Raw genomic sequence first — 26,303 nt, 5'->3', positions numbered from 1 at the left:
ATTGGGGAGAACAGTTGTGGTATTAATACTTAAATAAATAGAATCTCAGGGTGTTACCTTGCAGGGAGCTGGGCAAGTTGTGACACTGCTTCCCATGTACCATTTGTGTTGGGTCTGGGTGGTTTTGGGGAGCACAGAGAATCTCTGGGAGGCCACAGTGACATGGTCAGCTTACTGGAGGCTTCCAACTGACCTCTGTGTCTGTTGTGGGGAGGGGAAGGGAAAGGAGTTTGTAAGCCACTCTGGGACTCCTTTGGGTAATGAAGGATGGGGTATAAATCCAATCTCTTCTTCTTCTCTGCTGGAGACAGAATGCTGGACTAGGAGGCCCTTTTGCCTAAACCAGTAGATCTCACCTTAAGCAATCTTGGATGAAATTCACTGCTAGGAGAACTGGTTGCTTGCAAATCACCAAACCTCTTTATTTGCCTCTGCCAAGTAGGCTTCTGTTGCATATACCCTGCTTTCTTTTATTTTTTAGTTTATATGACTCATCAAGTTGCGAAATAACAGGAACACACACCATTTCCAGGAAACAAACATATTGCTGCTGACGCAGGGTAGACTAAGCATATTTCTAAGTTCTGGGGAAGGTTTAGCCTGCCAGAGTCTCTCCACCATGGCTACCAAGAGCCTGTTAAAGAGTCCCCAATATGAAGCAACTTGTTCCATTTGTTTGGAATATTTTAGAGAGCCCGTGACCCTCAACTGTGGGCACAATTTCTGCCACGCCTGCATAGCTCAGTACTGGGAGACTCTGGAGGCTACCGCGACCTGTCCTCAGTGCCGAAAAACGACTCAGCAAAGAAGCTTCAGGCCGAACAAGCAGATGGCGAACCTTGTCGAGATTGTCAAGCAGATGAAGGCTGCACAGGTGACACCAGCAGGGCAGGAGAGAGCCTGTGAGAGGCATCAGGAGGGTCTGAAACTCTTCTGTGAGGAAGACCAAACTCCCATTTGTCTCATCTGTCATCTGGCCCGGGAACACAGAGACCACACCGCCTTTCCCATAGAGGAAGCTGCTCAGGATTACAAGGTGGGATCTCTCTGTCTGCTTATACAGGTTTGATGTCATTTTCAGTTATAAGTGTTCTGAGGCAGCTCAGATCCAGGTTGAGTAGCCGTGTTGGTTTGAAGCAGTAGAACAAAGTTGGAGTCCAGTGGCACCTTTAAGATCAACAAAGTTTTATTCAAGGTATATGCTTTCGTGTGTGCACACACATCTTCAGATACGGTGAAACAGAAGTTCCTCAACCATTACATATAGAAAGAAAGCAGGTGTATATAATGGTTGAGAGAATTCTGTTTCACTGTATCTAATGAAGTGTGCTTGCACACAAAAGCTTATACCTTGAATAAAACTTTGTTGGTCTTAAAGGGGCCACTGGACTCAAACTGTGTTCCACTGAGGCAGTTCAGAGATAGTATATTTTTATCCCACCCTTCCTCCATAATGGCATGCCATAAATGGTTCTCATCTCCTACATTTTATCCTCCCAAAACAATCTGTGGAGTAGGATAGGCTGAGAGAGAGTGATTGATCCAAGGTCACCCAATGCGCTTTGATGACAGAGTAGGAATTTGAACCCAGGTCTTCTCAGGCCAGCACTTTAACCAATACACCACACTGGGTCACCTGATTCATTGGGATATGAGAAGCTCTTACCTTTTTTGGGGGGGGAATCCCTCATGCCACAGTGAACCACTTTGCCTGTAAAGCTGCCATCCTTCTAACAGTTTTGTTTTAACTGCAACAGGTTAAGGTATGATTCTTGCATACAAGTCACACTATGAGGCCAAAAGTCAGATATCAGATGTCTGTGGCGGGCCTTAGGGCCATGCAGTTCAGAACTGGAAATATTCAGCACATAGACTTCTAATGAAAGCATGCCAGGATGCCTAGGAAATGAACTTTATTCCCCAGACAGCTGAAGCTAGCCTGCCTGTGAAATGAGTAAACTCAAGAAAACTTTAAAGAGAATTCTTTAGCGGCATAACAGCTATTTTTTTTGTTCATCAACAAAGCACATTCATTAATGTTAATATTTATGGGCAGCATTTTAAAGGAGAGAAAAAGCTGTCCAGGTTTTTTTTAAAAAAAACTTTCTCATGTTTTTCACCATAGGATAAACTAATAGCAGAGTTTTCTTTGGTATGCTAATACAGGTGGAGTGAGGATTTCCCTAGGGACACAATGGTTTATATATTTTATTCATTCTCATCTGACTTTTCAGACAAAAACTGTCTCCCAAAGCACCTTGAATCAATTAATTTTTTTTACTGCTAATAGTGGCAGGTGCTTAGATTTACCCTGCTTTACTATGGACTATTTAAATGGTTTTAAAGACCCCTTTTTTAGATGGTATTTTTGTTACTTCTGATTCAAAGCTACAGCCTGCTCCCCCCCTCCCTGAAAACTGGGGATGTGAACATCTGTTTCCAGCACTGACATGGGTGTCGTCTGGGAAATGGTATGAAGTGACGTTCCATTCCTCCGGGCTGTGGCCTCAGTCTGTGTTGGAACCTGGATAAGCTTCTTTTGGGAGCAAGACTGCATGGTGGGGGATCAGATCCCGTGTGTGTGTTTTTTGTCCTCGGGCATAAATTAAAAGACAACAGTTTAACCAACAGGGCCAGAACAAAGTGATGAATTGTTAACAGCAGTTTATTTCCAGGTAAGGTGGACAAGGTAGTCTTCCTTGGCTGGGAAGGAAGGCAAGCAGCCTCCAAGCAGTCTTTGGTCATCTGTCCAGTAACAGAGGCCAAAGTGTCTTTCCTCTCACAATCATGGTTTCAGAGCACATGGTACCTGAAGCAGAATTCTTTTGGCTGGGGAGGAAAAAACAAGTTTCCTGCAGTCACTCCTTTGGCTGAGGCCATTTTTGTCTTTGTCCATGAGGCAGAACATCTCCACTGACCCATCGGCACTGCTCCTTCCTGCCCTCTGAGGTGTCTAGCCACCACTGGTCATCCAGTTTGTCTCTTCCTGGCCCTGCACCATTATCCCGGCTTTCCTGACTCTCAGAGGGGTTTTCTCTCCCTCTTTCAGTATGCCACTGCCACCACCTCACCTTTGTGGGAACCACCCTGTCATGATCTGGGCTGTGCCACCAGAGGCCAACTGGGCCCAGGGAGCCTGGCTAGCAGTAGGGGAGGCTGGGCCTACAAACCCCAGAAGGCCTTGGGAAGTTTTGGTGCCGATTTTGACCAATAGGGAAGAAGAGGGCTGGGGAATAAAAAAAACTAGTGCAAGAGAAAAGGCTGTTCTTCTTCCCAGGAAACAGGGCCAGAAGAAAGAGGCTGCTGTGGGGAAGAAACCCTCATCCCGAGGGAAGGGTGAGTAGTCTAAGGCCACATGAGATAGTGAGCTAGGGACAGTATATATTTAGACGCATTAGGGCATTTGATTTTTTTCACCCACTTACTGTTATTATTCCTGCACCTTGTTTGTATGTTGTTGTTCAGTCGCACAGTCGAGTCCGACTCTTCGCGACCCCATGGACCAGATCACACCAGGCCTACCTGTCTTCCGCCATCCTCTGAAGTTTGCTCAATTTCATGTTCGTTGCATCTATGACACTGTCTAACTATCTCATTCTTTGCCGTCCCCGTCTTCTTTGACCTTCAATCTTTCCCAGCATCAGGGTCTTCTCTGACACTGTCTAACCATCTCATCCTTTGCCGTCCCCGTCTTCTTTGACCTTCAATCTTTCCCAGCATCAGGGTCTTCTCCAGTGAGTGCTCCCTTCTCATTTGGTGGCCAAAGTATTTGAGCTTCAGTTTCATTATCTGGCCTTCCAGGGAACAGTCAGGGTTGATTTCTTTGAGGATTGACTGATTTGTTCTTCTTGCAGTCCAAGGGACTCTCAAGAGTCTTCTCCAGCACCATAGTTCAAAAGAATCTATTCTTCGGCGCTCGGCCTTCCTTATAGTCCAACTCTCGCAGCCATACATGACTACTGGGAATACCATTGCTTTGACCATGCGGACTTTTGTTGGCAGGGTGATGTCTCTACTTTTTATCATGCTGTTTAGGTTCGCCATCGCTTTCCTCCCAAGGAGCAGGCGTCTTTTAATTTCATGGCTGCAGTCACAGTCTGCGGTGATCTGGGATCCCAGGAACGTGAAGTCTGTCACTACTTCCACAGCTTCCCCTTCTATTTGCCAAGGAGTGATGGGGCCGGATGCCATGATCTTAGTTTTTTTGATGTTGAGCTTCAAGCCCACTTTTGCGCTCTCCTCTTTTACCCTGAGCAAGAGGCTCTTTAGGTCCTCTTCACTTTCTGCCATTAGAGTGGTATCGTCTGCATATCTGAGGTTGTTGATCTTTTCCCCAGCAATCTTAATTCCCGCTTGTGATTCATCCAGGCCAGCATTTCGCATGATGTACTCTGCATATATATTAAATAAGCAAGGTGACAATATACATCCTTGTCGTACTCCTTTTCCTATGCTAAACCAATCAGTTGTTCCATATCCGGTTCTAACTGTTGCTTCTTGGCCCTTATACAGGTTTCTCAAGAGACATGTGAGGTGGTCTGGTACTCCCATCTCTTTAAGGACCTGCCATAGTTTGTTGTGATCCACACAGTCAAAGGCTTTAGCATAGTCAATGAAGCAGAAGTAGATGTTTTTCTGGTACTCTCTTGCTTTCTCCATAATCCAGCGAATGTTGGCAATTTGATCTCTAGTTCCTCTACCTCTTCGAAACCCAGCTTGTACTTCTGGCAGTTCTCTATCCACGTACTGTTGAAGCCTAGCTTGTAGGATCTTGAGCATGACCTTGCTAGCGTGTGATATGAGTGCAATTGTGCGATAGTTTGTATGACCTCCTATAAAACAAACCTTTTCCTTGTTGTACTCTGCCTGGTCCTCACGCCTATTATTCGGCCAAAAGGGAAGTCTGAAGTTCTTGGAAGTGTGCTCTGGGCCTTCTCAAGGGATCCTAAATCCAGAGTGGTGGCAGCATCAGGTGACACCCCACCTGAGCCGTGACACACCCGCTGAGTGGACGAGGCCTTCCAGCTTCTCTACCCTGCATTGCTGTTAGCAATTCCAGTCTCTAGGGGATCCCCAAGAACCACAGTTCAGACTACAGAGATAAGTTTCCCCTGGAGAAAATGGATGCTTTGGAGGGTGGACTCTATGGCATTGTACCCTATTGAGGTCTCTATTGTTCCCAGGCTCCATCCCCAAATCCCCAGGAGTTTCCTAACTTGGATCTGGCAACCCTACACCCTCTCCCCATTGTGGCCAGGGGAGACTTGGCAACCCTAGTTCTTGTTGGCAGAGTTTAAACACACAGAGGAATAGAGCACCAACTGTTTAAAGAAAATAACTTGGTTTATTAAAGAAGAAATAACCTCTGACAGAACAGAGGAGAGGGAGAGAGGCTTAACTAACTGACTGACTGCTGTGAGAGACAGGAATGGGGAGGGCTCAGTTGGAGCAGGAAGTCTCCAAAGAGCCAATCAAGAGACAGGAAGGACATAATTTGAAATTGTGGGAAGCAGTGTTCCCTCTAAGCTGAGTTAGTGTGAGCTAGCTCACAGTTTTTTAGCCTCCGGCTCACAGACTTTTGACTTAGCTCAGGAAGAGGGGCTCCAGAGCAAACGGATTTATGCAGTAGCCAAATTGCTCCCTCACAACTTTAATGCCAGTAGCTCACAAAGTAGAATTTTTGCTCACAAGAATCCACAGTTTAGAGGGAGCATTGGTGGGAAGTCCCTAATCTAGCTATGTCAACTAGCAGTCCTTCCACTGTTCCCTGTAGGCTGTTCTTCTGATCATTTTCAAGTAGGTGCACTGTAGACCTTGTATATTCCAACAGTTCTAAGGCCCTGGCTCATGCCTGCATCTCCAACTACCCAGTGTCTCGTTACCACAGGGACAGTTTACTGCACTTGTGTACCACTGGGGGATTAGTAATCTGCCCCCCTTCTCCTGATGCCCGTTGAAAGTAGCATGTTTGAATGGTGGAGATGTATTTATTTATTTATTTATAAACCACCCTGGTCTGAATACACAGAGCGCAAGGTGGTGAACAACAGTAAAAGCAGCCATCTCTCTTATATATAAAGCTCATTTCGTGTGAGACTCGCCTGAACGTTCCACACGCCTCTCTAGCCATTGGGTCCATGACCTGTCGCTCAGCCAGGGGGGGGGGCAATCCCATGCCTGGATTGCCTCCCTCCGCCGCCTCAGCCCCACCCACAGAACCACCAAGCAGCCTTTTGCCCTCAGTCTGCACTCTGCACGGGGCAGCAGGCAGGACGGATGCTCCGCCACTGGGGCGTGAGTGAGCCAGGGGGGCAGTGGTGCCCCATTCCCTCGCCCTGCCACCATGGCATCAGGGGGGGCGGGGGGACCATGGGACAATTCTCCCACCACCACACGAGACCTCCACCGCCCCCCGTCTCACCTTTCCCTGCTCCGCCACGAGGAAACTGACTCGCGGCCACGTCCCAGCCGGGTGGGGGCTGAAAAGCCCCCACTTCACTCGCCTCTCTTCCGGCAACCCCCCTGACCACCGCCGACCCATCTCCACCCGCCCCCCTGCCCTTGCCTTCTGCGGCCACTCGGGAGCCTCCCAGAGGGCCGGGTGGCATTGGGCCTCTCCGCCAGTAGTCCGCTGGGCGCCTTGGCCTGCCGGTTCCTCCGGCACCCGGGGGGAGTCAGGCCGGCCACCTTGGCCCACCAATGGCTTCATCCTGGCGTGGAGGGGCCGCGCCTGGCCTCTTCCACCAGTGGGGGCCTCGAGCACACCGACCATGCAGGGCGCCGGGCGCCCAGTTGCAGGAGGGCCGCGGCTGGTTGCCTTGCCCTGCCATGGCCTCGGGCTGACGGCGGGGCCACACACCTTCGCTTCCTCACTGCTCAGCCACCCCGGGTGGGCAGCTGCCCACCGCCCACACTAGCGCTCGCTGTCTCCTGCTACAGAGGGCCTTCTTCCTAGTACATTGATAAAAACAATTCCAACAAATAAATAAAAATAGTTAAAACATTCTTAGATGGCACTGAAACGTCAAAGTTCCGAAATTGTTTCACTGTCTTGTGGGAGAGAAGTGTTTGTGTGTGGGAGGGCAGTGCCAGACAGGATGGTCGCCGTCACTGTCCTCAACCGAAAGCCTGGAGGAAAATCTCTGCCTTGCAAGCCCTGAGGAACCGCACAAGGTCCCGCAGGGTGTGGATTTTATTTGGCAGAGAGTTCTACCAGGTGGGAGCCAGGGCCGAAAATGCCCTGGCCCTGGTTGAGAACAGTTGGATGTCTTTTGGGCTGGAGAACAACAGAGAACAACTACCAGCATTAAAAAATGTAAAACATTTCTTAAAAAGACAATGTCCACACATGTACTCTCCACACACCAACAGAATCCAAAAGAAAGGTGTAAATTGCAGTTCCTCTGCCCCTTACTTTGTACCTGAGTGACACTAAAGAACAATCAACATGACAATTCCCCTCCTGCTGCCAAGGGGGAGGGGGGAGACCTTTTGAAGCTGAAGGTTTTGTCCAGTCCAAATCTCCAAAGTAAAACACATTTCTCTAAAGTCCCAAGGCCAAGAAAATCTGGTTCTGAAATTCTTTGTAAAATGTAGACAAGGGTTATGTAGAGGAAGCTCAGGGGTTCAAATGATAATCTATTGATTATTGCTGGGATTCCAGAGGTCCTTTGGGAACGGACTTTGGGATTTTCCAGGAGTTAGTGGCAAATCATTAAACACTAAGCAGAATTGTAGAAAAAATTGTATATCAAATTTAATTGACAGAAGAGGAATTTTCTAATGAGCAGGTGTTCCAACATCAGTAAACTTTTTAATTAGGATGGTACCATTCACCACCTAACGAGCTGTCATAGTGATCTATGTTTAAGCTCTCTACTCCAAAGAACTATGAGTTCAAAAGTTTATAATGGATGAACTTTAAATAAGGAAAAATCAAACTAAGCTTCTCTTTCTTTAAGTTTAGAATGCTTTGACATATAAATATTGAACTATTGGAATCTATAAGCAATATACCTGCCTTTTAGCAAGTTATTATTTTAAGGCAAAAGAACACAGTGAAAGGAACTGTGCTTAAGACTGGCAAACTGCTAATAAGCAAGAACTTGAGAAATGGCCAAACATTTCCAGAAGCTAATGAGGTAGGAGATATTTATCATGCACACCTGTCAATTAAGAAAGACTAATTAAAATGCAGAACTTATATATTATATGAGAAGGACCCCTACTAGCCAAAGTAAAACAGCATATTTTACAAAACCAGAAACTTTTTGCTGAATTTTATAAAGTATTAAATCTAAATTACTTTACAAAATTCAGCAAAAATCTTCTGATGGATTTAAATGAAGACTAATAGATGGATTCAATGTATCTTCAGAAGCTTTAGGCCATAGGCTATTTTGAAACATTAGAAAATGCATGTAAAGGGTTTAATTCTTTGAAGTATCATTATAACCTTGTATGTTTTCTGTATTTTCATATACTTTTAATAGAAATAGTTCACAGAATTGCTATTAAGAGTGTTTTCATACACATATATGCATGTAATAATGTAACCATTTTTGTAATGGGAACAGTTAGATTTTGTACTGAGAATGAACTCAGCCTGAAAGTTCATTCAAAGTTGAAGTAAGTCTGGGGAGACAGCCAGTAAGCTGCATTAATCATTTTTAATGAGATGAGCACCTGCATTGTAAGGCTGAAACATGGCCAGGTAGCCTCTTGTTTGTCAAATGTATAGTTAATAATTGGTAAGACAAAGAGACTCAAACTGGTCATGTGCAAATGATGTCAACAATGATGTAAAGTTGGGAGGAGCAAGAAAAGTATATAAGAACCCTGCTGTTACTCACTGGACATCTGAGCTGAATGTTTGACTGTATGGTATCCCTTATTCAAATAAAACTTTTTCTACCCTTTACTGCCTGGAATTGTCTGTGTCACTGTGTGGTTTATTGGCTCGCCATACAAGTCAAGGAACCTTAGTGTCCTCAGGTTGTTGCCTTCAGCTATGACCTGCTAACCTTGGAATCTCAGTTTCCTAACACCTTCTTTACTGTCTCAGGGAAAAATTCAAATTCATGTGAGTGTCCTAAAGGAAGAGAAAACAGAACTGGAGAAACTTCATACAGCTGGGGAGAGAAAATGCGAGAAGAATATTGTGAGTTACATTTGCTAGCAAAGGCACTGGATTATTGTCCTATATTATTATAGAGTATGGTATCACAGTCCCTGATCTGGCTAGCCCAGGCTTAAAGAAAGACTAATAACATTTTATTCCAGAATAAGATGTTATGGACTATTACTGGATCCTCACTATGCAGTCATATTATATAAGAGGTTGAGGGGGGAAAGAGACAGCAGGATCAAGGGGCAGGAAGTACAGTGAAATGTGATTGTTTAAAATTCATATTTAATCAAGAAAAATACAGAGACCAAGCTAGTTAACCCCTGTAATAAGTGTGGATCCTCATGTTTTCTGAGGACAGGGCTGCCAGCTCCAAGCTGGGAAATTCCTAAATATTTGGAGGGTGGAGCCAAGGGTGGGACCTCAGGAGGGTATGATGCCATTGAGTATCTTTCAGAGCAGCCATTTCCCCCAGGGGGGCTGATCTCTATAGCCTGCATATCAGTCAGAATTCTGGGAGATATTCAGGCACCATCTGGAAGTTGGCAGCCCTATCTGATAGTGAGATCAAAATCCTAAAAACCACTTCACCCCAGGGGGGAGGAGTGTGAAACCTCTGATTAAATCTTAAATCAATCCTTTCCCACTGGAGTTTCCCTTTGATGATCTTTTGTTAAGGATGGTGACTTTGACATCAGAAACAGAGGTTCCCAGTAGACTGAAATGTTCTCGCATTGATTTCCGATTTTGCCTTCCTTCCTTCCTTCCTCTTTTTATTTACTTTATTTATACCCTCCTTTCTCTCCAATGAACACATGAAGCTGCCTTATACTATATCAGAGCCTTGGCCCATCAAGGTCAACACTGCAGCAACTCTCTATAGTCACAGGCTATCATCTTTACCTTCACCTGCTACCTGATCTTTTTAACTAGAGATGCTGGGAATTTAACCTGGAATGTTCTGCATGCCAAGCAATTTACCAAATGCTGTGTCACTGAACTCAGTGACTCAGTGGAGATTCAAACCTGGATCTTCCAGGTCCCAGACCGGCACTGTAACCACTTTATCATGTTGTCTTGGAGTCTTGGAGTCAGATATCAGATTTGCATCTATCAGTTCTGTTATGATTTCTACTACACATGAACAATATTCAGAATGCTGAAAGATGTGAATTTGTAAAAATGCCTCCACCTTGTCTCTGATTCTGATACTGTTTCCCTTTATCCCAGAAAAAGATAGAGGCTGAGAAACAGAAGGCTGTGTCTGCATTTCAAGAGCTGAGGTGCTTTCTAGAGGAACAAGAGCAGCTCATCTTTGCCCAGCTAGAGCAGCTGAAGGAAAAGTTTGTCAAAATGAGGGATGAAACGCTCACAAAACTCTCTACGGAGGTCTCCCGTCTTGCTACACTGATTGCTGAAATGGAGGAGAAGTGTCAACAACCAGCCATTGAATTCTTGGAAGTAAGGCTAGGCACTGATTCACACATCTGCACTCATCACCTGCCTGTCACATTAAGTACTGACTTGCACATGTGAATGACGCATCACAGATCTTGCTCTGCAGATAGAATTTTCATATCACTTGATGTCATCATGTGCAGAAGTTTTCAGAGTAGACAGTCCATTCAGCTGCTAGTCAAAGACTGAATACGTTGCTAATGCATGCCAAGGTACTGCTGATGTGGCACGCACCACTAAATATCCTATGTTACAGAGATGATAACAACCCTTCTGTAATCTACCAATTTTATTTACTCATTTAGATTTCTTAACCGCCCTTCCCTGCTAAAGTGGGGCTCAGGGCAGTTTACAACCAATGCTCCCTCTAAGCTGTGGAGTCTTGTGAGCAAAAATTCTACTTTATGAGCTCCTGGCATTAAAGTTGTGAGCGAGTGATTTGGCCGCTGCATAAATTAGTTTGTTCTGGAGCCATCCTTCCTGAGCTGAGACAAAAATGTGTGAGCCGGAGACTAAAAAACTGTGAGCTAGCTCACACTAACTCAGCTTAGAGGGAACACTGTTTACAACAACATAAATTCAGTACAATTTTAAAATAAATTAAAACTATAAAATGTCAGTATTAAAACATTCAGCATAAATATTTAAACACTTTAAAAACAAGATGGCATATCTGGCATTCAGATTTTCATAGAGGGGGAGGGCAGGTAGATGTAAGACAGCCATCGCTCGCCTCAACCAAAGGCCTGGCAGAACATCTCTGCCTCGCATGCCCTGTGGAACTTTAATAGATCAGACAGGGCACAGATGTCTTTTGGCAGAGAGTTCCACCAGGCTGGGGCCAAGGCTGAGAAAGCCCTGGCCCTGGTCGAGGCCAGCCGGATATCTTTGGGGCTGGGAATCACCAGGAGATTCTTATCTGCTGATCTCAATGCCCTTCGGGGGACATATCGGGAGAGGCGGTCCCGAAGGTATGTAGGTCCCTGACTGTTAAGGGTTTAAAGGTAAGCACCAAAACCTTGAATCTGATCCGGTGCTCCACTGGCAGCCAGTGCAGCTTGCTGATACTGCCTGTGACAGGAAGTTGGGGATCAGTGTATGCCCGTTAGTATATGCTGACATAGCCATGCCCCCCACCCCATGTCAGCCAGTTGCCCTCCACACACGCACAATACAACAAGGGAGCGAGCATAAGGAATATAGCATTCTGGAACGAGGACTGTGGCATGACCTGGAGGAATCTTGAAACAAGGACATGCCAGGGAAAACATACAAATGTGAGTTTGAGTGCCCTCTTGCAACCATGTTCCTTTTTGACATGGGCTTGTGCAAAGGGAGGACACATGGCCACTCCAGCTACAGGGCCACAATGCCTCTGCAACTCACACAGCGGAGGCAACCCTGATAAAGCACCTAAAATCTCCCATGCCTGAGTGAGGATGCAAACATTAAGGCAGCAACGAGAAAGCATGCGATTGAAACTGAATATATTTATCAGTCCCTCAACCCTGCCCATGGGTTGGAGTCATGAGTTCAGATGCCACCCAAAAGAAAACTGGTATGAAGGCAAACCTCAACTTTTGTACAATAAAAAGAGGAGGCCAGACTAAAATCTACATCGGGGCATCTGGACTAGCGGGGCTGCCTACCCGCACTAGTATCCCACCTTCATCACCAATTGTTAAGTAGGGTTGCCAAATCTTGAAAACAGACCAGCGGGGGAGCGTCCTGCCGGTCCGGGAGCCGATCGTGTGCGTGCGTGCGCGCAAAGCGCTCTTCCGGGTGATGCGCACGCCGGGGCGGAGTTCCCCCCGGGCCCGGATTCCCCGGCGTCGGGTAACGGGCCTCCGGGGCGGGGGGAATTCCGCCCTACCGGGGGGGTTGGCAGCCCTATTGTTAAGTCATGAGCTAACAAATAGTTGGAGAGTGATTTCAGCAAGAATGCAGCTTTTATTCTTCAACTTCAATACTTCTCCAACACAGTACAACATCAGTCAGCCAGAAAAGCTTTTGCATTGTAGCTGCTCTCTATTTAAACATTCCCGGCTAATGTAGCCACGCCTACTGTACAATTACCAACCTATCAGGTTGAACAGATAACGACCAATCACAAGCGCTCCCGCTCTGTGAAGTGATTGGATGACACATCCTGGGCTAGTGCTCCTATTGGTTACATTAGGATCCTAGCCCAGGCCGAAGCTTTACATTATAGTTCAATGGGATGTTTCACATACATCAAGTTCCATACAGTTCATGCATTCAAGTGTCTTTGAATACACAACACACGCACTCAAGAGGAGTCCTCTAACCACATACTCAACTGGGCACACAGGAACAAGACACAGCATGCCCCTTCCACTTATACCAGGGCAGGGCCTTGCAGAAAGGCATAGCACAGTGGGAAGGCATAGGTATAGCATACTCATGTCGGTTAAAACAAAGCAAGTTCTGGGGTTACCAATATGCCTTTCCATCACAGCTGGTCCAAATCAGCAAACCAGTTAAGATGGGACTTGTCATGCAACCCTAAACCAAGCACACCCATCTAAGTCCACTGAAGGGCATAACTCTGTTGAGACTTACAGTGATCATATCACCACTTTGCTGCAATTTGTCTGAAGTTGAAATACCTTGCTTGAATTTTACTTCTGAGTAAACATACATAGTGTATGAAGCATAACTGAGTAATCCATCATAACAGGTTCACAGGTAAAGTGTTTCTGGAACTTTGCTAAGCCCCCTTCATCATGGGTATGTAGGGTTGCCATCCTCCAGGTGGGGCCTAAAGATTTCCTGGAATTACAGATGATCTCCAGATGAGAGAGAACAGGTCCCCGGGAGAAAATGGCTGCTTTGCAGGGTAGAATCTACATCATCATATGCCTCTGAAGTCCCTCCCTTCCCCAAACCATGCCCTCCCCAGGCTCCATCCCCAAACCCCCAGGAATGTCTGAATCTGGAGCTGGCAACCCTAATTTTAATGGGAATTTATTTTTCCACATACTGTTTGTCCCTAAAGCACTATTGGCAAGGATTATGTAGAGGAAAAAAGTGATACTTTGCGTGTCTGAACCAGGCCTTAGACAATCAGAATTAAGGAACAAATTCAGTGGACTTTAACAAAACATAAGTCAATAAACAGATATCGCAGAAAAAATGTGGCTAATAAAATTCACTCTATATCTAGGAGGAATGAAGAAAGAGAATTTTAGGTCCACCATCAGGTATAATCCGAACAACTGACTGGGCCTGAGGCATGTGGCCATATGATATTGTATTGGGGCATGAACGTTCCATAAGAAGATCATTAAAAATATGTTATCAGATCTAACATAGTGTTAATTGGACACAAAAAACACTAATGGCCATTTAATGAATCATTAATAATTGTTTATTTGTAAGATTATGAACTTAACCATTAACATTTGCTCAGCACCTCTTCCCATCAAAACCTCAGGTTCCCTCTCTGCATATGTACCAGACTTTGTTTTCCATTCTAAGGTCACTGCAACTCATGTAGACATAGATCCACATTGTAATAATTTTTGACTTGCTATTTTACTGATAACATGTATTTGGATTGGGATAACATTGACTCATCCAATGATTATTTTGAATTAAATGGTCTTTAGGAATCACAAAAATATGGTTTTGGCTAGCAACCCTGAACTGTTTGCTTTCTGTTTTTCTTCTCCATAGGACATCAGAAGCACCTTGAACAAGTATGTTTCTTTTTCTTTCAAATATCTTAATGGATTTCAGACTGAAGAGAAGGGGCAGTTGTACCTCCACCAAGGATAAGCAGCACTGGCTTAGCTTTAGGGTTGCCAGCCTCCCCCCATCAGTGGGGAGGGCAGGGACCTCAGTGGGGTACACTGCCATAGAGTCCACCCTCCAAAGCATCCATTTTATCCAGGGCAACTGAGCTCTGCAGTCTGAAGATGAGCTGTAAATCCAGGGGATGCCTAGGTCACACCTGGGGGGGGGCTAGCATCCCTACTAGCAGGGGTCTTTTGGGGCCGGAGCGTGCCAGAGCACCGCTCTGGCAGCCCAGGAGCCAGCACAAATAATTGCGGCGGCAAGCTTCGCCCCCGGCTCCCCACACCAAAGTGCTGGGGCCAGGGAGAGGCACGGAGAGCCTAAGTGGGAGGGCAGGAAAAATACAAGTGCAGAGATGGATCTGGGATAATATTACTGGAAGGAGTGGGCAGGGGAATACAAGAGTTCATGATTTTGTTTTTGTCCCAGGGGTTTTAAAATTCATACTTTCCTTTATTATGTTTGCTTGTTTGTACAACAATCTTCCCAAAGGTGTCAACAAGGAGAATTTCAGAAGCCAGCAGATATTTCTCCTGAGCTAGAAAATAGTCTTGTTAACTTGACTGAAAAGAATACTGTTCTAACCAAGGCTTTAAAAAAATATAAAGGTAGGAAAGAAGAGAAGAGTCATTGGATACTCTTCTAATTTTTTTCCTTGTTTGGGGGTATCTTGAATATAATGGTGGTGTGTGTTTTCAAGCAGAAAATTCCCATTTTTTTAAAACGGAAACATGTTTGTAATGGTTTAAGTTCACTAACCCAAATGTTTCATTTATTTTTAAATGTCTTGAAGTGATATTTCATTATTTTGTACATTTGAGTACTGGGGATGTAGCCAGAAATTTTTTTGGGGGGGGGGGGAATAATTTAATTAATGGACCATCCCCAAGTCACACTGTTTTTAAATATCCTGTGATAACCCATTAATTTCCCAACCTATAAAGCAAAACTATTTTAAACCAAAAAATTGAGGAGATTGGTCAAGTCTTTTCTCTCTTGCACCTGTTTCCTTTATCAGGTCTTCTGTCATCTGAACTGAAGAAACAAAATGATCCTGATGTTTATGAGACAGGTAGGATTTATGGCTATCTCTCCTAACCCCTGGCCTGGATAGCCCAGGCTAGCCCGATCTCGTCAGATCTTGGAAGCTAAGCAGGGTTGCCTCCAGCTAATATTTGGATGGGAGACCTTCAAGGAATACCAGGAATCTGACGTGGAGGCAGGCAATGGCAAACCACCTCTGAAACATCTCTTGCCTTAAGAACCCTTTGGGGTTGCCATTTGTCAGCTGTGACTTGATGGCACTTTCCATCTCCACAATCTACCTTGACCTCTGTGTTGTGGTGCAGGACTTTCTGTCTAAAAATTGCTCCACCTATCATTATGTTGTATAAGTAAAGGTGGTTTGATACTAGTCACGAGTTGTGCAATTACTATCTATTTCCATTTATTAACTATCCATTTCCATTTGTTAATGGTCTCACAGATCGATTGGTCATAAGCAAATAGAGAAAAGATACACATTACTATTATTCGTAAACAGAGTTATGATAATGGTTCCAAATGACCTCATCACTTATCCTGTTCCCAATTTTTTCAAGGAACCTACTTGCTACTCATACATGTATGGACAGTCTTTGCACAACTATTTTGCATGTCTTCATAAGTTTTAGAACATGTGGTTTGGAGTACACCTGCAAATATGTGCCCCAAAGCTATAGAAACCCAGTGGAATGCACAACAACACTGTGTATTTTCCAAAGGGAAACAGCAGGTGGAGATGAAGAAGAATCAATTTTGCTGATGTCAGTGAACAGAGAGGGAAATGGATATATGATCATAATGGAACAAAACCAACTATATGGAAGGCAAAAAACAGGAGGTGCATGATTTCAGTGGCACAATATCCACCAGTGGGTGAATCCTCCACTGCAAGCAGCCAAGGGTGGTCTTAGCCCTAGGGAGGGATGCAGCCTCCAGGTGAAACCTAGGGATCCCTTGGAATTACAGCTCATCTCTAGACTACAGGGATCAGTTGTTCCCATTGAGAACATGGATGCTTTGGAGGGTGGACTCGGTGGTATTGTACCCCACTGAGGTCCCTGTCCTCCCCAGGCTCCATCCCCAAATCTCCAGGAACTTCCCAACCTAGAGCTGGCAACCCTCCCCCCCCCCCCGCCAGTAACCAGAGGGGATCTGGCAACCCTAACCATGGGTCATCTGGGGTTCCTGTTCCAGGCTCCGCACTGCCTTGCAGCCAGCTACTCCCATCCCTGCTTTGATTCCCCTGCCCACCGAGGTGGTGGTGGGTTTCCTCAGCTGACAGCTAGAGGTTGGGGGGGGGGGCTTGCCTTCCCATTGCCTTACAGCTGGTCACCCAAGCTATAAAGTTGTGGGGGGGGGAGGGCATGAACCAGCAGCCTGAGAATACCTTCTGGAGTGGGGATTGGGGAGGAGGGCATTTGCCTTGCTCAAACAAGCCTATGCCACGCAGGGAGGAAAGTACTTGCCTGGTTTGAAGACCCCTGCACAGGTTGGAAAGCACCCACCTAGATGCACCCCACACCATGCATGGAGGAAGACACTAGACTGGACAAATCACCTGTGACTGATGCGGCTGGTTGGCTCTTTCTCTCCCTCCCTCCTCTGGAGTGGTGGGTAGACCTCCCTACCATGGATCCTCTATGCTGCCTCAGTGTCAGACAGCGGAGGGGCAATCAGCTGTGGAGAAGCTAACTTCCTAAATACATTGACTGAAGATACTAACAGCATAAATATTAAGTTTTTGAAGCATTGGCAAATTCAGTTCAAAGTTAAGCAGCATATTCCAAAGTGGATGCCATGATAAGGTAACACAGCAAAAACTAAAGACATGGTTACCAAAAAAAAAAGTCAAAGGTAAAAAGGAAGTTAAGGCCTATCAGAATAGTCTACATTTATTCAGGGATACCAGCCTCCAGGTATAGCCTGGGGATCTCCTGGGATTTCAGCTCCTCTCCAGACTACAGAGATCAGTTCCCTTGGAGAAAATAGATGCTTTGGAGGGTGGACTCTATGACATTATACTGCATGGAGGCCCCTGTCCTACCCAGGCTCCACCACCAAATCTTCCTGAGTTTCCCAACCTTGAGCTGGCAGCCATAACCCTCCTCCTTGCCAGTGGCCGGAGAGGACCTGCCAACCCTACAGAGGAAACTTTTAGTCTACTGGTCTGCTGATCTCCTTCAACCAATCAGAATACTATCTGGAGGGAGCTTTCTAGAAGATGAGCAACCCCCAACTCTCACAACTATGATCAGTGAGTTGATTAGCAGGACTGTTGAATGGTTGTGAAATTACCTGGTTGCTCTCATCACTTGCTGACACTTGGTATTTATGGTTCTGAGAGTGGGGTGGGAGGAAATCTTGGACATGGAATTTTACTCAAAGAATACACTTTTCCCTTGATAGCCACATTCTCAAGTTTTGCCCAGGGCCCCAGAATCACTAAGACTGTCCATACATGCGACTAATATCAGAAAAGCAGTTGATTGTTTGCAAAGAATAACCTGATGTGGAACTATCCCAAGTGTCAGGTACACTGATAAAAAAATGCTTGAGAAATAAAGAATTCCAAAGGACTTAAGATCATGAGCCAAGCTACATGCCACAAAAGTCTTCAGCTCCACTAGTAAATCTGGCAAGGGAAAAGCTCTTTCCAGTTACTAAATATGGGCGCTTAAGCTCCTGTTAATCAAGGTATCCCAAAGAAATGTGATTTTGCACCACTCTATACCTGTCAAAATTCCGAGTCTAATTATGGCTGCTCCTGATGCTTAGAAGAAAAAGAGAAGAGATTGGATTTATACCCCACTCTTCACTTGGAGTCCCAGAGCAGTTTACAAACTCCTTTCCCTTCCCCTCCCCACAAGAGACATGCTGTGGGGTAGGTGGACTGAGAGAGCTCTTGACAGAAACTGCTCTTTTCCAAGAACAGCTCTTGACAGAACTATGGCTTCCCCAAGGCCATCCAGCAGCTGAAGTGGAGTGGGGAATCAAACCTGGTTCTCCCAGATTAGAGTCCGTGCACTTAACCACTACACCAAACTGGCTTACAGAAAAGGAGAATGAGGGGGAAAGCAAGCAAGATCATAGATGCAGGAAGAAGGCCTTTTATTTATTCACTTAGAAAATGTGTATACCATGTCTCTGGATCCACCGGAACAAGCTACAAATATAAATAGCATTCTGCAGACTCACGTAACGGGGCTGTGCAGCACCCAAGCTGTGGCCATGTCTGTTTTTGTGGGCCCCAGCCACAGTATAATCACACCATTTTTATATTGGTTTAACTGTCATAGCTTCCCTCAGAGAATATTAGCAATTTAGCTTACTAAGGAGCTGAGAATATTAGAGATCCTCAGTCACCCTTCTCTACCATAACTACACTTCCCAGAATTCCCTACCAAGTGGAATTGGCTGGTTTCCTGTAGTGTAGCTATCTCCCTGGTGTAGGTCAGGTTGCCTGCATCTGGCCTCTGGACCCCACCCCGGGAAGGATTGGGGTTGCCCAGCTCATACTTGGCTAGTGATGACAATGGGAGCAGGTTTGTCTGATACCTCCTCACATGATGCCGCTTAGGGTTGCCACCTCTGATTGGGAAATACCTGGAGATTTTGAGGGTGGAGCCTGAGGAGGGTGGAGTTTGGGGAGGGGAGGGACTTCAATGGGTTATAATGCCATAGAATCTACCCTCCAAAGTGGTCATATTCTCCAGGGGAGCTGGTCTCTATTGTCTGGAGATATTTATTTATTTATTGAATAATGCCATAAATAATGCCATAGAATCTACCTTCCAAAGTGGTGATATTCTCCAGGGGAACTGGTCTCTATTGTCTGGAGATCAGTTGTAACCACAGGAGATCTCCAGCCACCACCTGGAGCCTGGTAAGGTAACCCTACGCTGGCTGGGTCAGACCCAAACGTCCCCTGCACAAGGCCTCTCATCTTGGACCCAGACAATGACAACAGCTGCCATCTTGTCCATCACTTTTCCCCAGACCACCCTCAGCTAGGTCTGAGCTAAGCCATTGGTAAAAAAATAAGGCCAAGGCCAGTGGTGCAAAATCAAGTACAAATATGTTATACTAGGAAAAAGCCCCGTTGTGGAAATAAATACAACGATCTCTAGAAAGAGGCTCTGGGCGGGTGCCCCGGCCTTGGACACTCAGTGTCAATTTGCTGTGGCGACCTCAGAAGGGTATAATGACACTGAGTCCACCATTTTCTCCAGAGGAACTGATCTCTGCTACCTAAAGAACAGTTGTAATTTTGAGTGATCTCCAGCCCTCACCTGGAGTTTGGCAACGATGTTTCCCCAGAAGGGAATGGTTGGTTTGGAGGGTGGAGTCTATGGCTTTGTACCTGTCCGAGGTCCCACACCTCCTGAAACCTCACCCTCTCCAGGCTCCATCCCTCACATCTCCAGGGATTTCCCACCTGGAGTTGGCAACCCTATCTCCTTCCCAGCCAATTATCATCCTACCTTTATTTCCCCTTCACTCTTCAGCTTTCCACCCCCCCACACACCTGCAGCCTCTCCCGTGTTCTGAAGCCCTGACTGCTATATCACATTGGCTGTCATACGGGGGCCACCTCAGCAGCATATAAGGATACAGAGGCCACCATTTTCTCCAGGGGAACTGATCTCTGCCATCTGGAAAGCAGTTGTAATTCTGAGTGATCTCCAGCCCTCACCTGGAGATTGGACACATTTTACCTCAGAACAGCAAACTGTTTAGAATGTTAGAGGCAAAAGCCAATCAAGTCGCATATGCAAACGACCTCTGTGTTTCGAGGCAAAGGCCAATGAGGCTGCATATGCAAATAACCTCTGTGTTCTGACTGGCTGTGGGGGTGGGGGAGGAACAGCAAACCTGTTTAGAATGTTGAAGGCAAGACTCAAGCAATGCAGCCAGTGGATAGGGACAGATTCTGGGTTACACACCAGGGCGCCAACCAATTCCGGAGCGTGTGGAATGTTCTAGAGAAGTGCCACCACCATTCGGCTTTTATATATAAGAGAGATTACTCCGTTAAATTCCTCAAAATTCCCTGTGTGTTTCACCAACAGGCTTTGTCAGGGGAATCTGTAATATATAACAACAATACCAAGTTTACATAAGTTTAGTTAAAATGATATAAATATTGTATTAAAAGTTCCAGGTCCTAAAAAGTCAGTCACATACAACATCTCTAGAGCTTATTCTGTCCTTGAGACTGCCTCAGGAAGAGAAACTCCTTGTAAAGAACAGAGATGATAAGGCTGTCCAGCACCCAACAGGTTTTGGCTCAAAATTAAAGAAATCTTTTTTTCTATGCCTAAATGAATGCTTCCAAACTGTTCGTCTTTCAGTAGTTCTTCAAAAAGAGTCAAACATTCAGTAGGTAACTGTCACTGGAAGAACTTTACTATATCCTGGCATCCAGTTGAGGTAATATCTCCCCCCTTTTTTTACAGAAGCTGATGCAATTCTAAAGACACATTTAACCCTTTAGGTGTCAGTCACAACTTCCACACTGTAATTTTTGTCACTCATTTGTCCCTATTGCTTCAGGGTCCCCGTCCCCCCCAATGTGTTTTTCTCTATCTAGTAGTCCCAGAGGGAGCAAAACACACGTGGAAGGGGGGGGGGGAAGAGAGACTCAAAGTAATAGGGACAAACGAGTGACAAAAATGACAGCGCAGAAGTGGCCACACAGTTCCAGCCTGCTTCTTTTTTCAGCAGCAGCCTTTCACTTTTTACAGATTAATTTCTGCACAGCCCAAAAAAATAAAACCAGAGAGACCATTTTCAATGAAGTGTTTAGCCAGTGGGGCACTTGTTCTTTTCAACTTTACATTTACTTGCTATGCATTATTGGCCTTATTTTTTAACTCCTGTGACTGGTGCGGCTCTTTATCTTCTGAGCCAAGCAGCCTTGCATGTGGCTGCTGCCCACCAGATCTCAGCCAAGTGGCCCCTACAGCACTCTCAGCTCCACTGGAGCTCCACTTAGTTCACTCCTGGCAATCAGCGGCTCTTCAGGGCAGTGTTCCCCACTTCCCCTGGAACCTTTCCCAATCAGTCTGCCCTCAGCACCATCTCTTCTCCTGTACATCTCTTAATGCTTCTTGTCTGTGTTCCTGTATTACTTGCTGTACAAGCGGTAACACACTCAATTCTCTCTTCCCAGTGAAGGTGACTCTGGATCCAGAAACAGCCAGTCCTTTCCTCATCCTGTCTCCAGATTTGGAACGTGTGCAACTAGGGGTTACACAAAGAATTCTGCCCCCAAGTTCCAAGAGATTTGAACACTACCATTGTGTGCTGGGCAATGATGGAGTCACCTCAGGCAGAATTACCTTTGTGGTGGATGTGAGATTCAAATGGGGCTGGGCAGTTGGAGTTGCCAAAGAATCTGTAAACAGAAAGCAAAGAGTTACTCTTAAGCCAGAGGAGGGGGTATGGGCCCTCAGGTTTGCCAACGGAAAATACCAAGCCCTCACTTCACCTCGCACTAACTTGCCTCTGGCACAGAAGCCCAGGAAAATTAGAGTTTTCCTTGACTATGAAAGGGGAAAAGTGGTCTTTTGTGACGAGTCAGATACTGAAATTTACTGTTTCAAAACTTCTTTCAATGAGAAAATCTTCCCTTTCTGCCAGATCACTCATTTGAAAGCCCACCTTAGGTTCTGTTTGTGAAAGAAAGACGGTATACAGTCTTCTGAGCAGCACTGTAGCATAGGAGACAGAGAGACTGTATGTGTGGTGTAGCAGCTACACTGTCAGAGTAGGACTGTGGGAAACCCTGAACCAAATCCTCACTCTGTCTTGAAGCTCCCTGGATGACCTTGGACTGCTCACCTCCATCATCTTATCCCACCTTTCAGGGCTGTCATGAGGGAAACATTAGGAAGAGAACCATGTATGTCAACCTGAGTTCCTTGTAGAAAGGGTGGGATTCAATATAATTCTTGTGTTTAACCAAGGAGCTAATTATTTATTTAATTTTTCTTGAAGATCCAGGGGAACTGACCATGCAATCCTATGCAAAGTTACTCCACTTAACAAACTGAGATTTCAGTATCAATCGCAGGTCCAAGAGCTCTCTCAAATTATGCAATTTATCCCGGAGAAGTCCTATTTATAACAGGATGCTCTGCCTTCCTCTGGTCATCAGGACCTTGCTAAGTTGTTGCCTCTTGCAGCTGGCATTTAGAGGTATACTACCTCTAAACAAGAAGGTTCCGTTACACCACTGATGGATTTATTCCCACGAATCTGTCTAATCCCCATTTAAAGTCCTCTAAAGCTGCTGCCATCACCACATTCTGTGGCAGTGGATGCCACAAATTATTTATCTGCTGTGTGAAGAACTTTCTTTTGCCTATCCTGAACCCACCACCTGTCAACTTAAATGCATGTCCCCAAGTTCTAGTATTTTGGAAGAAAAAAGCTCTTTCTATTCACATTCTCCACACCATAGATACTTTTAAACCTCTATTAAGTCATCTCTTAGCTATCCCCCCATGTAAACTGAAAAGCCCCTGCTTTTCCATGTGAAGGCTCTAAGCCCTTGATTGTTTTAGTTACTGCTCTTTTGCACCTTTTCCAGTTCTGTGATATCTTTTTTGAGATGGAGTGTCTAAAACTATATACACAGTATTCCAAATGAGGCTGCACCATTCAAAGGCATGATATTACCCCTTTTATTTCCAGTCTTTCTCCTAATAATCCCTAACATAGAATCTGCCTTGTGTGCAGCTGCTGCACAGTCAGTGGTATTTTGCTTGCAATAGGCAGTTTCCTGATATAAGAAGGCTAATGCATATTGTTCTTTCTGTATCAGCATGTTGGCTTCCTGGTTCTCACATATTAACTACTGTTCAGCACTCCATACTACTCCCAAGTGTGAGAAGTTCCTAGGCAGCACTTAACAGAGTTGGTTCCCTTTAGAAGACAGAACACTGAAAACAGCATTTTGTAACACATGTAATACATGTCCTGCAGGGCCTGCAAGACAGAGCTCTTCCACCAGGCATTTGACTAAGGAGCTGCACCTAATAAACTTAAGACCCTGTGCCCTAATACCATCACCCACAGTCTGTGCTCCGCCGACACATGAACTGGACTGAGATGTCAGTCCCAACATCAAATGCTGACTGCACTTTTTACTGTCACTGATTGCTACTAAGGCCTCGTCACTGTTATTCAAACTGCCTACTAGCATGGGTTGTATATTCGTGTTTATATTTGCTCTGTTTTAAAACTTTTATGTAAGACGCCCTGAGCCTGCTCCAGCAGCGAGGGCGGGGTATAAATCAAATAAATAAAAATAAATAAAATTTCAAACTGGGGACTCAGCACCTGCACACTCAGCTTGCCAGCCCTGTAGCTTGCTGCGCTCGTGATATTTAAGGGTAGTTTGAATATTGAATGAGCAGTTCTGCCTCCTGCCAAAAGAGTTGCACAAAGATCGTCCTTTTTTTGGCGAACTGTATCAAAATGACATTTATAACAAATGTCATACCCTGCCTTTTTCCGCAATGGGGACCTAAAGCACCTAACACTATTCTCCTCTCCTCTGTTTTATCCTCACAGCAACAATCCTGTGTAAGGTATGTTAGGCTGAGAGGGTCTGAGTCACTTCACAAGCTCCCATGGTGTATTGGGGATTTGAAGCTAGGTCCCTTAGATCTTCATCTAGGATTGCCAGCTCTGGGTTAGGAAATACCTGGAGATCTTGAGGGTGGATCCAGGAGAGGGCAGGGTTTGAGGAGGGGAAGGAGCTCAGCAGGGTATAATGCCAAAGACTCCACCCTCCAAAGCAGCCATTTTTCTCCAGGGGAACTGATCTTGATCATCTGGAGATCAGTTGTAATAGCTGGAGATCTCCAGGTGCTACCTGGAAGTTGGCAACCCTATCCTAGTTAGACACTAACCACTACACCACACAGGCTGTGATAGGTCAGGAGCCCTGTTAAACCCAGTTTGTTTTGCACTAGAGGAGATATTTCCCACCTTCCCTGTCTGTGCTGCCTGCCCTTCCTGGCTTATTGAGAGTAGACCTTTGCTTCCATTGCAAATAGCAGAGAGATGTTCAGGAGCTAATCTTTGCCAGATGTTCCAGTTTCCTTCATTTGTGGCACTGCATGGTCCACCATCATCCTAAAGTCAGTGGCCAGCTTTGGGACTCTTAGCTTCAAATAACAAAGAACATAAGAGAAGCTGTGCTGGATCAGACTAATGGCCCATCCAGTACAACACTCTGTGTCACACAGTGGCCAAAACCCAGGTGTCATCGGTCCACCAGTGGAGCCAGAACTCCAGAAGCCCTCCCACTGTTGTCTCCCGAGCACCAAGAATACAGAGCGTCACTTGCCCCAGACAGAGTGTTCCACCTATACCTTGTGACTAATAGCCACTGATGGACCTCTGTTCCATATGTTTATCCAGTCCCCTCTTGAAGTGATCTGTTCTTGTAGCTGTCACCACTTCCTGCGGCAGTGAATTCCATATGTTAATTCCTCTTTGGGTGAAGAAGTACTTCCTTTTATTTGTTCTAAACCTACTGCTCATCAATTTCATTGAGTGCCCACGAGTTCTTGTATTGTGAGAAAGGGAGAAAAGTACTGGACCTAGTACCAAGCCCTGCGGTACCCCACTGCTTACCACCTTCCACTGTGAAAACTGTCCATTTATACTCACTCTCTGTTTCGTGTTAATTAACCAGTTTTTAATCAACAAGAGGACGGCTGAGTTTACTTAGGAGCAATGCTCCCTCTAAACTGTGGAGTCTTGTGAGCAAAAATTCTACTTTGAGAGCTACTGGCATTAAAGTTGTGAGTGATGTGGCTACTGCAGAAATTAGTTTGCTCTGGAGCCATCCTTCCTGAGCTAAGACAAAAATCTGTGAGCTGGAGGCTAAAAAGCTATGAGCTAGCTCACACTAACTCAGCTTGGAGGGAACACTGCTTAGGAGCCTTTGATGAGGAACTTTATCACAAGCTTTCTGGAATTCTATGTAAACAACATCTGTTGGGTCACCCTTGTCCACATGCTTGTTCACCCCCTTAAAGAGCTCTAAAAGGTTAGTGAGATAAGGTCTTCCCTTACAGAATACTGATTCTTCCTCTGTAGCTTTTTGTTCATCAGTGTGCCTACTAATTCTGTCTTTAGTAATGGATTCCTCATTAGCTTCCATTGTAAATAATATGGAGGTGGTCAGTTTCTCAAGATAATGTTAACCAGGCTGTTCTGATTCCCTTGGTTCCACCATCATCCTCAGTGATCAATTTTCAAATGCCTAGTTTATTTATTCCTGCCAGAGCCAGCCATGACATCCAATGCCTAAAGCAGGGGTCCTCAAACTTTTTAAACAGGGGGCCAGTTCACTGTCCCTCAGACCGTTGGAGGGCCGGACTATAGTTTTTTTAAAAACTATGAACAAATTCCTATGCACACTGCACATATCTTATTTTGAAGTAAAAAAACAAAACGGGAACAAATACAATATTTAAAATGAAGAACAAGTAAAGTTAAATCAACAAACTTACCAGTATTTCAATGGGAACTATGGGCCTGCTTTTGGCTAATGAGGTGGTCAATTTCCGGTTCCATATTTGTCACTGCTAGTCGTAACAAGTGATGCAAGTGTGCATCAGTGGAGTCTTGTGAGCTCCTGGCATTAAAACTGTGAGCGAGGGATCCCTCCAAAAATGTCCCTCCCCACCACCGCAGTGTGAAGCCAGGCCTCCAGGGCCCGGCATGTGGGAAGCAGGCTTGGCGGCAGCCGAGCGGGGGGCGAGTGAAGCCCCGCCACGGCTTGATTTCAAAAGGGAAAGCCCCGCAATACAGACACACTTCCCTCCAGCGA

At 45.4% G+C, this 26,303-nt stretch overlaps 1 protein-coding gene across 1 annotated transcript; it reads left to right on the top strand.

Moving 5' to 3' along the window:
• Positions 1-599: 599 nt before the first annotated feature.
• LOC107121958 (tripartite motif-containing protein 7-like) lies at positions 600-22,312 on the top strand. Its single transcript, XM_015424977.1, has 7 exons — positions 600-1,036; positions 9,065-9,160; positions 10,358-10,588; positions 14,285-14,307; positions 14,897-15,012; positions 15,423-15,476; positions 21,621-22,312. The coding sequence occupies exons 1-7, from the start codon at positions 620-622 to the stop codon at positions 22,127-22,129; spliced, it is 1,446 nt and encodes a 481-aa protein (XP_015280463.1). The 5' UTR covers positions 600-619; the 3' UTR covers positions 22,130-22,312.
• The last annotated feature ends 3,991 nt before the right edge of the window (positions 22,313-26,303 follow it).

This window comes from Gekko japonicus, unplaced genomic scaffold (assembly GCF_001447785.1).
Source record: "Gekko japonicus isolate JY-2015 unplaced genomic scaffold, Gekko_japonicus_V1.1 scaffold2045, whole genome shotgun sequence".
Taxonomy (NCBI): domain Eukaryota; kingdom Metazoa; phylum Chordata; class Lepidosauria; order Squamata; family Gekkonidae; genus Gekko; species Gekko japonicus.
This window is presented reverse-complemented; position numbering and strand designations above follow the sequence as displayed.

Excerpts from the sequence above, each read along its gene's own strand:
- LOC107121958 (XM_015424977.1), top strand. The coding sequence starts at position 620 with ATGGCTACCAAGAGCCTGTTAAAGAGTCCCCAATATGAAGCAACTTGT. Across the intron at positions 9,161-10,357 it reads GAAAATGCGAGAAGAATATT|AAAAAGATAGAGGCTGAGAA; the intron begins GTGAGTTACATT and ends CCTTTATCCCAG. Across the intron at positions 14,308-14,896 it reads ATCAGAAGCACCTTGAACAA|GTGTCAACAAGGAGAATTTC; the intron begins GTATGTTTCTTT and ends ATCTTCCCAAAG.